A 12,909-nucleotide genomic window follows, 5' to 3' on the forward strand; every position below is an offset into this window, starting at 1 on the left:
AACCTATTTTAAATATTTCTTATTCTAAGAGATTCTATTTCTTTATATATCGAACATAGGTATTCGTATTTATATAAATAATAAATATACAATATACGAATATTGTATATTTATATACAATATTGTATACGAATATATTTAATAAGTATTAATTTATAAGCCAATAATTTATACTTTAGTCTATGTTCAAAGGATATTACGATATTTTAATAATTTATATCTTTATATTTGTAATTTTTTAAAATGGATTAAATAATATAATTATTAAATAATTATATTAGCTTAGACGATTTAGATGTAATTAGAAAATTGCATTTATCTAATTTTAAATCATTTAAAATAATATAATAATAGAGAACTTTGATATTAATAAAATTTATTTCGAATTATAGGTTATAATAAGTGTTAATATATATTGTAATTTATTTTGAACAGAGAATGGATATCAATAAGATGTTAATGGAATTAATATAAGTTCAGGCTTACATTAATATTTGAGAATATTTAAATCTATTTTATTTATTGTAGATATTAAACAATTATCATTAGGACATTGAAATAATTATAATAAATTATAATTATTCAGTTATGACAGTTACTATGGTAACTCTTAGTATTATTACAAAGTTTAAAGGTATATAAATATAATATAAAAATAGGACGACTAAAAAAATCTTTTACAGTAAATCAAACTGGAAAAGACAATCTATACTACTGTATTAGATATAAATTAAAATAAATAGAAATTCCTATTCACTTAATTTAAGAAAATTTTATCTTTTGTATATGATGGCTCAACGTTACTTGAGTATTAAATCTAAAGAGAAATAAGGAGGAAAGTACCTAAAGATCAATGTTAATTAATTTTTCATCTCCCTTCTTTGCTTGATAGAAAATCATATTACTATGCTTTCAATGTTGGTAGAAGTTGAACGATTATAATTCATTAAAAATTCATCTGGTCTCTCATGTATAATAATTCAAGATCACATGAGATCACATTTAAAGAGATAGAAAGAGAAAAGGATATTAAGATCAATGTCACTTAATTTTTGAAACTCTTTGCCCAATAGAAAATCATGCTACTACTATTCTTTCATTTGATAGAAGTCGAACAACTGTAATTCATTAAAAATTCATTTTGACCCTAATGTATGATGGTTCAAGGTTACTCCAGATCACTTCTAAAGAAGGAGGAAGAGGAGAGAAAAGGATGTAAAGATCAAAGTCTATATGTATTCGACACTTGAGTCATAAAGTTCTGAATAATCACCAAGCAATTCTTTGTCTACTTTGCTTTACCACGAAAGAGTGCTGACTCTATCGTGGTGTTTAAATTCGTTCGGATTTAATAGGAATCAGTTTCGATTAAGCACTCTTCCTTTCTACGAATAGATTCTTACCCTCTGTCTATTTTCGTTCTAAATTTATGCTTCTTCTTTTAACCGATGATACGAATCCATTTTAACTTTCGCGGTCAAATTTTTTTATGAATGAAAAAATTTTAATTTAACCTATTTCCCGCCATTCGTGTAAATATTAATGTATTTTACTTTATTATCAGATTTTCGTCAGTATTACAATAATGCACGTCTTTATCTGATCGAATCTTTACAGTTATGTAATAAACATTTTTTTGATCTTGTTGAATTTTTTTTTTTTTTTTTTTTTTTTTTTTTTTTTTGTTCAATTTCCTGTCGAAGTCGGGAGATAAAAAATATATGAAATGATATTAAAATAATTATGATATAAAAAAAGAAAAAAAAAATTAAAGAAAATATATATAAAATTATTTGATTCGTTAGGTCGTAAAATTCGTGATAAAAAGAAGTTTGACCTCGACAGAAGCTTTCTCGTTCTCGTGCATTTTTTCATTCGTACGCAGATTATGTGCCATCATTATTAAGTCGCTTATTGTCTCGAATTATTCCCCTCTGTCGATCATAACTATGTTGAATATGATGAGATGACTCATGTTCATTAATCGTCTAACGGGTGTTCCGGCGAATCATGGAAATTGATGCATAATTTTAACAACTACGCAGCTGCTTGATCGAGTATTATATATGTATATTTAATAATATTTAAATTTTTAGGTTATAAAACAAAAGAAAGATAATTTAATTAAATTTTTTTCTGTCATTCGAATGTTTATCATAATCGAATAAATGATAACATGATTTATCAATAAGATAATTATACGATCGATTTATAATAAAAAAAGAAAAAAAATTATTTTTGATATGGTTTGACAAACTTGTCATTTTAAAATGGCGCTATTTTGAGATATCCTATTCGTTGGTAGAACTGCTTGTCAAAGTGTCCTATTAAGTTGAAAGATCTAGTGACTTTTTTACTATCTTACAAAGGGAGATACGCAAATAATAATCTCTGCTTGTAATTAATGCAATTATATTTTTAACGGATAATATTAGAATGTGTTATCTCACGATAAGAAAGAACAGAATAATGTCAGTATGAATAGAACATCGTGTTGTTAGTGTCGATTTTGTAAATATTCGAAACGATATACCGGTTTATTGTTTTGCAAAGAATTGAAAGGATTTTTGGGCGATAAAAAATAAATTATTGTGATTGAATCTTAATGCTGCTCCGTTTTACTATTAATTGACATGACACGGCTAAGAGGCCGAGCTTCTCTCATGATAATCGTAATGATTACTTTTACATTGATGGTGGTTATATATCATATTCTGAGTAATGAAATAGATACTATTTCATCCGATAAGATTAATTCTCGAATGAAGATTGAAGATGTTTATCCACTTGGTGATCTCACAGAGATTCCTATAAGTATAGTCAGGAAACAACAAATGGAATCTCAAATTGCAGGAAATGCAAAACTTGCCAGGAGTAGACAATTTGGAGATGGTATCAATGGTAATTCATATTCATCGTCCAATCCATTGTTCAAAGGACACAAAATCGTTCATTTAGATTTAAAGGGTGCTCCACCTAAAATAGGTTATTATAAATATCTTTTACCATTACTTAAAAAGTTAGGTGCCACTGGAATACTTATAGAATATGAGGATATGTTTCCATTTGATGAAAAAATAAAAGACATAAGCGCTGGTAATTGTTATACCAAAGATGATATTCGTATTATTCAGAACTTAGCAGAAGAAAATAATCTTATTGTCATTCCATTGATACAAACTTTTGGACATTTGGAATTTATTCTTAAGCTTGATAAATATAAGGATTATAGAGAAGTTCCAAGATATCCACAAGTAGTATGTCCTACTTATAATAAAACGATACCATTAATTTATGAAATAATAGATCAAATTGTAGCAGCTCATCCAATCTCGAAGCACTTGCATATCGGAGCTGATGAAGTATATCAGATAGGAGATTGTTCGAGGTGTGTAAATACTATGGTTAAAAAACATTGGACTAAAAAACAATTATTCCTTGATCATGTATCTAAAGTAGCTAGTTATATCAAGGAAAAGTATCCACAGCTTACAGTATTAATGTGGGATGATGAATTTCGTGAAATTTCACCTCAAGAAATAATAGATAAAGATTTGCATTTAATGGTGGAACCAGTCGTATGGAAATATACAACCGATCCAGGCTCCACTCTGACAGATCAATTATGGGAGAGTTATGGTGCTGTTTGGAAAAGTGTTTGGGTCGCGACAGCTTTTAAAGGAGCTACTGCACCAGATAGATTTTATACGGATATAACTTATCATTTGGAAAATCATCAACGTTGGTTAGAAATTATTACAAAATATTCTAATCAAATTACATTTAAAGGTGTTATTTTAACAGGATGGCAAAGATATGATCATTTTAGCGTACTCTGTGAACTTTTATCAACAGCCATTCCATCACTTGCCATTAATCTGGCAGCCTTACAGGTATCGAATCTGAATGGTTTTCCTATTGAGATACCTAATCAATTAGCAGATATATTACAATGTGAAAATATAATCTCTTTGAGTATACCGGAACCTCAATATGGATGGACGAAATGTGGCTTTCATGGATCATCTGTATATGCAGTTACATTAAGACTTTATTCTTTAATACAAGAAATAAATAAAATGGAACAAGAGAACATTTTTAAAGGATGGTTGAAGCCATACAATTTAAAATATTCTTTCTCAAGTCCAAGTCATATTGAACGTATAATAGACGAATTAAATAGGCATAAGTTGGAGATAATGTATATTGAAAAAGAAATGCGTTCTGCAATGGAAGATATTTATGATAATTATACGATACAAGAATGGTTAGAAACGTACATTACGCCTTTAAATGAAAAGATCACGCAATTGTACGAGGCAGAGGAGAAAATTCTTGAAAAGAATACATGGCCAAGAAGACCATTGACAAAGATTGATTGAAAAATAATTATTTTTCAAGAGTACACAATTCATTCTGAATAACAGAAATAGATAATAAGAGACTGATTAAAAATTTATTAGAAAAAAAAAAAAAGAAAAAAAGACAATTGAATATTGAGATATATTATCTTTGTTCTTACAAATAACAGATAATCAATGCAATAATAAGTTAATTATATGTATATATATATATATATATATATATATGTTTTTTAAATTCTTGATAACAACAACATTATAAAAAGAAGGGCTCAATAATCTGATCAATTACGCCGTCCGTGATTTAAATTATCACGTTCGTCTCATTATGAATAACAAAATCTTTATTTACTTCGAAATCAAAAGAACGTGTTAAACACACAAAAGTGAATTTTACGGTAAATCTCTGTGCGTGGTACAATCAAAGTGCAAATATGTATTATACCAAAGTTGGTTTATTATTTGCATTAATTAATTTAATTGCAAATACCTTTTACAGTAAATGTTATAATATGTATACATGACTTGTACAAGAGCATGTATAGTCATACTCATTGTTAGTGTAAGTTGTAGGAATCTTAAGACAATTAATGTAATTTTATTCTCATGAAAAGTTTGATCCCTTTCTAATAAATACTTCTTCTTTTTCCCTAATTGATATTAGTATGTGTTTCTATGTTGAATCATGGTATGACATATTTTATGAAATTAAATTTGTATACACACACACACACAAACCAACACACACACACACACACACACACGCACATACACGTTCATAAACATGCTATGGTAATTGTACAAACTATTGAAAAATATTTTCAACCTTGTTATAATCTAAATATTAATCTTATTATTGCCCTTAGGAAAATATCAATAAAATTGTTTTTCAATTATTCTATTAATTTATAGTCATTATCATGTTGATTACTTAATAAAAAAAATTAATTGCATCTAAGTATAAACGAGCTATATTATTAGTCTTAATTCATCGAATATGTTTTTCTTATTTTCTTAAATATTATTATTTATATATATATATATAAATATATATATATATATATATATTCATTAATAATCATTGTAAAGTGCAAACAGTTGATTTTGACATAGGAAAATGTGAATGAAAGGAAATCGGATGGTGTCTCTTATTAGGAAATCTTTTTACAACCTTATGAATCGTGTTCATATCCACTGTATCTCCAATTTCAGCAATAATAATCGGCTTATGAAAATCTTGATCATTTTTCGATAATCGTACACCTAAAACTTGTGCGGCCAAGCTTACGATACACAAGGAAAGCTAAAAAAAAGAAACATATAAAAAATGTTAATTTGAATGACGCGCTAAAATAAAAGGTAACAGATATTGATATTCGGCGCGCAAATTTAAAATACATTAAAATATAATTACCGATTCGCCAGTTCTCGCAGACATATCATAATATGGAAATCCATTTTCTGCTGCATAACGATGAGATTTATCTTTTTTAACAGTTCTTTGATGTTCCATATCACATTTATTACCGACCAATGCCATTAATGGTGGTTCTTCAATACTGTCGTTCATTCCACGTATCTTATTGGCCCATTCGTCAAGAATTTCAAAACTCGTAATGTTCGTAATATCATATACCAAAAGGACGATCTAAATTTAATGAAATAAATAGAGTTTAATTATTTTAATAAAAAAATAATAATATAATAATTAAATTATTTATTAATATTTAATAAATTCTTACGTTAGCTGCAAACACGTATTTGTCCAACATGTTACCATGTAAAGCGAGACCTCCGACGTCCCAAAGGTGTAGGTTAACATTTTTGTAAGAACCAACGGTAATATTTTTTAAAAAGAAATCAATGCCGGCCGTTGGTGTGTATTGTCTCGTAAATTCGTTGGTGCAAAATTTCAAAGCGATGCTCGTCTAAAAAGGGATCTTTGAAATTCAATTATCGAGAATAAAATATTGTATCGTTCAATTATTTACAATTGTCAATTATAAAAATTGATTCTTGATCGTTGAGGAAGAATATAACGTAATAAATTCAAAATTAAATTTTGAACTTTTATCAACGAGAGATAAGAAAAGAAAAATAATAATAAGAAAAAAATATATATATAATTAGGAAGGATCATTGAATTTTCAATTATCGAAAATAGAATATTAAATATCGTATAATTATTAATATCGTTAATTTTCCGCGGGAAATTATGAAAAATTATTTCTTAATCGTTGTTTTCTTTATCATTCGCATGGGAAAATTTCAAAATGATATTAGTATTTTTAATGAACGAGATAATAAAATAAGAAAAGAATAAATTAAAATTTCTTTTATCTTTTAAAATTAAAAAAAAAAAAAAAGAAGAAATAATAAATTAAAATTTCATTTAAAACTGTATTACCGATCGATAATTCTTATTCGTTTGACCCGGGAAATATAAAATTCAATTCGAATATATATATACATCGAACGAGATAAAAGATAACGTGAATCAATTTTATATCTACGATTATCACGTACCTTAGAATAATCAATAATTTATTCATTTATATTAAGGAATTTCGTGTGTAAACTGCATTACCGATCAATAAATTCATATTTATCTCGATCAATTAAAGGAATGCCACAAGTTGTTCAACATTACATGCAAGTGTTATTAACGACATGAAAAAGCTCATGAACGTTAAGGTTTTATCGATTGGAGCAATTACATTGCCTTACTTTATTTTATTTTATTAAACATTTTCTAACATAATTTTATTGAGAATTTTATCGAGAATTTTATTAAGTAAATAATAAACAATTTGAACGTATAAAATCGTATAAAAAAAAAAAAAAAAAAAAAAAAAATAATAATAATAATAATAATAAATAAAATAAATAAATAAGGGGAGAAAAAAATATCTAAATCTTTTTTTCTTATTTTATTAAAATAATATATATATAATATATTATTTTAATAATACAATATTATATATATATATATATATTATTGTTGTTATTATTATTATTATTGTTATTATTGTTATTATTTTTTTCGTTTTTTTTTTCTTTTTCTTTTATATATATCTATATATTTATATATGTATATATATAAAAATGAAAACTTTGAGAAACTTACTTTTCCAGAGCCGGAATCACCGAGAAGAACAATTTTTAGTCGCCTCTCGGCAAGATCCTCTTCGATGTCGGACATAGATTGAATTAGATTGAGTTAAAACGATAATTAAGTTGGTTAATACGATTTTCGAATTCATAAGAAAAAAAAAAAGAAAAGAAGAAGAAGGAAGAAAAGAAGAAATATACGAACGATATGAAAGTATGGCGTCGGACTAATAAACGCGTTAACGAAGGCGTTGCTCGTGTCCGTTCGTATGAAAGTCGCCAATGAAAATCGAACGGGTCGACCGAGTGGCCAGTACGCGCCGTCGATGTCGACGTCGACGTTGTGTCGTCCTTTCCTGGTATTCACCGCTGCCCGGTATGAATAAATTAACAAAAAATCGATAACTAAGCACTACCTATGGTATAACCGTGCATGTTTTACATCGACGTAGATTCTTTTTTTTAATTTTTATTCTATTTTTTTAATTTCTTTTTTTTTTTTTTTTTTTTTTTTTTTTATTATTTATTTTCTTTTTATTTATTTTACTCTTCTTTCATATTCACGCGTTATAAATGCATTTCCATATATTTTTCATTATGTTAAGTTAAACGAAAATGTTCACTCGAAATTTTTTTCTTTTGTAATACACAATTTTTTAATTGTTTTTTTTCTTCCTTTTTTTTTTTGATTTTTTGAGGGTTCTTTTTTTTTGTTTTTTTTTTTTTTTTTTTTTTTTTTTTTTTAACAGCATTTCTTTTTATGAAGTATTACAATAAGCATAAAATATGTATTAAACGATCGTTATTGGTCAGTAGAATGGGGGCCAGCAATGTATATTTTTTTCTTTTTCTTTTTTCTTTTCTTTTCCTTTTCTAAATTTCTAATTATAAATCATTATAGAAAGTTGACTCTCAAGAAGTTTTCTCGTATTTATGAATAATAAGATAAATCGAATTTTTAATATAATTCATTATTATTATCGTTATTATTATAATTAATATTAAATAATAATTAATAATAGTCGATTGTCACTGGTAAGAATTCTTTGCATCCCTAAAAACTCGAAATGTTTTCTAACTGGCGATTGTTAAGTAGATCAATAAAAAAAAAAAAAAAAAAGATTTATTCATCATCACGATGATCGAGAGATCAAGATTATTATACGATATCTAAACTTTTTATTTTTTCTTCGTCAACCGAGAACAATCAAAAAGATTATCGACACACGTAAAGTGGTTCCAACCAAGTCGAATAAATTGGATCTGTGAATGTATTTAAAAAGTGTTATTTATTGTCGCCAAAATCTTGTTTCCGAGAGATCAAAGATAATTTGATTTTACGATGGCTCTTAGATCCATATCTACGAAATCTATTTCGTTCATAGAAATTAAAACGACCTTAGAACGTCTAAGTCAATAAAGATAAAAGAGAGATAAAATTATCTTATTAAAGGTGAAAGGTAAATTGTGATATCGTGACCCTGATCATGCTCGTTGTTGTTCAGGTCATTTTAATTTTTTAACGAACGTAGTCCGATCAAAGGATTTCGTTCATAGAATTTTGTTTAGGAAGGGTGAGAATGGGGGAGTGGAAACGTGAAGAAGTGGGGATGATATAAAATATCACTTGGATCAATGAATAATTTGATAGTTATAGGCGATTTTAGTATTAAAACATTTTTTTTTTTTTTTATCGCAACAAGGTAAATGATAAGGATTATTTTCCTGGGGGTGAGGGGGGAGAGAAGGAGGAAAGCTATACGTGCTCCGACTCGTGGTTTATCATCCTAGTTCCTTTTTACCCTGATAAATTACTATGTAATTTACCAGACTGTGCGAATGTTTATTATGCACGATAAATATTTGAGTAACCTATAACACTTGTGTACATAAACAATTTATCTTTATACAAAATAATGTAAATATCTATTTAAAAAAAAAAAAAAAAAAAAAAAACTGACTATATGTGTATAACGAATCAATAATTGTATATCTTTGTTATCACACAGTCAACGACTTTTTATGTATCAATGAACTTTTATCTAGATCCTTGTGGTAATAATAATAATAATAATAATAATAATAATAATAATAATAATAATAATAATAATAATAATAATAAATGAAAAGATTTTAATTGTTTGTTGATAAAAACCATACACAAATACGATACGATAACAGTATCACTTATTTATCTGTGATGTTAGGCAATGTTAAACTTTTGATAGTGATCGTGGTGATAACGATCATGATAACAATGAGGATAATAGTCTTATAGAAACAAGTACATACCGACTTAATATCATGCATAGAAAGTTTAAGAACTCCTAAACGAATCAAAAGATATAAAATATATTTATATGTTGGTTACTCAGAGAATTAAATTTTTAATGTTGTTGTTGTTGTTATTGTTGTTGTTGTTGTTGTCGTTATTGTTCAAGATTCATTATTAAAATTTCACGATGAAAAGATTAAATTTGTCCTAAGTTTATATTCACTCTTAACGCCTTTACTTATTCTGTTGATTCTATTACCAAAGAATTAATGTAACATATATAATAATTGATGATGACAAAATATTATAATTGTGGAAAAGGTCGACATAATATCATGACATTAGAAACAAATGGATTACAAAGAATTTTTTTTTTATTTATTTCAAGCACTTTTTCTTACCTTTGTAATGTATAAAAAAATTTCAAAATGACACTAAGAACTACTATCTTTGAACATTAACAGTTCCATTGAATGCTTATTTTAGAAAACCTAAAGAAATTATTGTAATTAGCAGAACAAGCAATGAATGTAATATGTATTACAATAATTGTTACTATTGATTTAATTCTTATCTAATGATCGTTTGATTTACTCACAAAAAAATATTACGATTCTCCAGTCTTTTTTGTGTTTCCCACATCGAAACAGATGCGTCAAATGGCTTGACTGGACTTGAGAAATATAGTATTTTTCAATTCAATTCAATACTAATCTCATGTTTTTTCAATCTTCATAAAAATAATCGTCATTGATTATAATATACTAAGAGACATTTATTATTAAGTAGACCAATCCTTTAACGCCAAAACTACATCAACAGACATTGGAAAATGCTGCCATAATAAAGGTTCTGATATTGTGAACAATTGTAGTCTACGATTCACAATTATCCACGTAAATTCTTTAGAAATCTGTAATACTTTGTCGCCATTTGATTTTCGTACAGTGCTACAAAAAAAAATTTAATATTATTTAATATTCATAGATTTCATGAATAGGAATTTGGTGTGATTCAATGATTATAAAAAGAATTAAATCATAGATGAGAAAAATTTCCTTAAATATTTATGAAATTTAATAAAATGACTTTTTAAAATTCATCAATAAATATTTCTTGAAAATATAATATCTCATAGATTTTATTATTCGTAATATATTTAAATTAATAATAAATTTTTAAAAATAACATATATGTATATATATATATATATATATATATATATATATTATTTCAAATTTTCATGAATCTTGAAAAATAATTTATTTTAATAATTAATTATATTTCTTTTTTATAAAAGAAATTCATTATAATTTTTTGAATTGTCTCTTTACATTTCCAACTATCGCTCTTTGAATTGGCAATAAAACTTATTCCAAATTTTTCTATCGTAGATGTCATATTTTCTAGATTTTTATCGTCTACAATCTTTGATTCTTTTTGATTAAGAAAATTAGCGAAAATAAATTTTCTTTTTTTCAAATATTAAATACCAATTCTTCTTCTACGAAAATTCGCAAGCAGATTCTTTTTTCTATAATTTCTTACGAAAGCAAATGTTTCTTAATTTTATAACTCTGTTGAAAAATATGAAATAATGAAGAAGCTGTTAAGAGATTCAAGGAATACGACTTTATTGTAAAGCTCTCATCAGATTTTTGTCCCGTATTAATCTAAATCTCGCACTCGACTGATTCTTTCTGTTCCTCAATGCCAATTGTCAAAAATTATTCTCTAGAGAGGTAAAACAATTATATCAAACTTTACTCTTGAAAATACAGGATAATTCAAAATTGAGCAGCTAAATAAAGGAAAGAAAGAAAAAAAAAAAAAAGAAAAACAAAATATCAATACTATAAATAACAATCTCTTCGTTTAATTTGATTCATAGATTATAATAAATATAAAATATTAATAACATTGTTATAACTTTAAAATGAGAAAGAATTTATTTTACCTTTATATATCATCGAACCTGTCAGTTGGTTTGATTATATGAACACGATAATTGAATGAAAGAAATTTTTCCAATTTCTGAAACATTTCAAATAAATTAATATAAATTAATAATAAATTCTGATTAGTTTGGTTATGTAATAATTGATTTGTATATAAATAACACTTTTTTTTTTAGTAAAATAGATGACAATAACAAAAAGTATACTTACATTTTTCTCTTTTTATTTATGTTTGTTCGTAATTTATGATTTTTTGTTGTTAAATCACCTTATGTCACATGCTTAAGATATATAAATATAAAAATAGAGATATATAACAATAGAAAAAAGATCAAGCTTAATAAAAATAATGCGTTGGTAAAAAAAAATGATTACTTCGTTTTTACGTGACGAATAATTTCAAATGAGAAGCAATGTATATTTGATATATTCTTTTTCTCTTTCTTTCTTTCTCTTTCTCTTTTTTTTTTTTCTCTCTCTCTCTCTCTCTCTCTTTATTTTTCTTTTATGTGGAATATCAAGTATGGAACGAAGTAAAATGGGACAAAAATATGACGTATCACACAGTTCATGTTTTTATAGAAATAGCTTCATCACTATTGGTCTATTGAATAAGTCAACGTTCATTGGCTGATTCTCTATTCAAACAGAACTCGACCAATCACGTTACTATATACAAATCTCATTGATGGAAGATCTTGTCAAATGCAAGCTATTCCGTAGTAAATATATAGATAAGGTTAAACATGCGAGAGTAACCTTTCATAAAAATGATTAATAAATAAACTTTATATATTTATATATATATATATATATATATATATATATATATATATATATAAAGTAAAGCTTTTCATTTAAATTATTAAATTGTGTAGATTAAAATATTAAGTAAAAGTTACGTACTGTTATATAATAATGATCCTTGTATAATGTACAATAATGTAAAATCAATTCTTTTACAATTAATTTTGTAATAAACGTTTTTTCTCGTCAAGAACTTCTACATACATACATACATACATACATACATACATACATACATACATACATACATACATACATACATACATACATACATACATACATACATACATACATACATACATACATACATACATACATACATACATACATACATACATACATACATACATACATACATACATACATACATACATACATACATACATACATACATACA

At 25.9% G+C, this 12,909-nt stretch overlaps 2 protein-coding genes across 13 annotated transcripts; one reads left to right on the forward strand and one right to left on the reverse strand.

Moving 5' to 3' along the window:
• Nucleotides 1–2,184: 2,184 nt before the first annotated feature.
• LOC124953338 (hexosaminidase D-like) lies at nt 2,185–5,257 on the forward strand. The gene has a single exon (XM_047504564.1). It carries the CDS (start codon nt 2,634–2,636, stop codon nt 4,380–4,382), a length of 1,749 nt encoding a protein of 582 aa, XP_047360520.1. The 5' UTR covers nt 2,185–2,633; the 3' UTR covers nt 4,383–5,257.
• LOC124953339 (ras-related protein Rab-28-like) lies at nt 4,801–12,402 on the reverse strand. Of its 12 annotated transcripts, none has more exons than XM_047504572.1 (8): nt 12,081–12,402; nt 11,916–11,986; nt 11,705–11,781; nt 10,149–10,697; nt 7,489–9,999; nt 6,104–6,289; nt 5,776–6,009; nt 4,801–5,664 (listed from the first exon to the last, which is right to left on the reverse strand). In XM_047504572.1, exons 5-8 carry the CDS (start codon nt 7,561–7,563, stop codon nt 5,440–5,442), a joined length of 720 nt encoding a protein of 239 aa, XP_047360528.1. In that variant the 5' UTR covers nt 7,564–9,999; nt 10,149–10,697; nt 11,705–11,781; nt 11,916–11,986; nt 12,081–12,402; the 3' UTR covers nt 4,801–5,439. The 12 variants fall into 12 exon arrangements, with proteins under 12 accessions (XP_047360528.1, XP_047360522.1, XP_047360524.1 ...); XM_047504566.1 differs by lacking the exon at nt 12,081–12,402 and having other exon boundaries at nt 10,149–10,238; nt 10,346–10,697; nt 11,916–12,074; XM_047504568.1 differs by lacking the exon at nt 12,081–12,402 and having other exon boundaries at nt 7,489–7,841; nt 9,765–9,999; nt 11,916–12,074.
• Nucleotides 12,403–12,909: the final 507 nt, after the last annotated feature.

Source organism: Vespa velutina, chromosome 12, assembly GCF_912470025.1.
Source record: "Vespa velutina chromosome 12, iVesVel2.1, whole genome shotgun sequence".
NCBI classification, from domain to species: domain Eukaryota; kingdom Metazoa; phylum Arthropoda; class Insecta; order Hymenoptera; family Vespidae; genus Vespa; species Vespa velutina.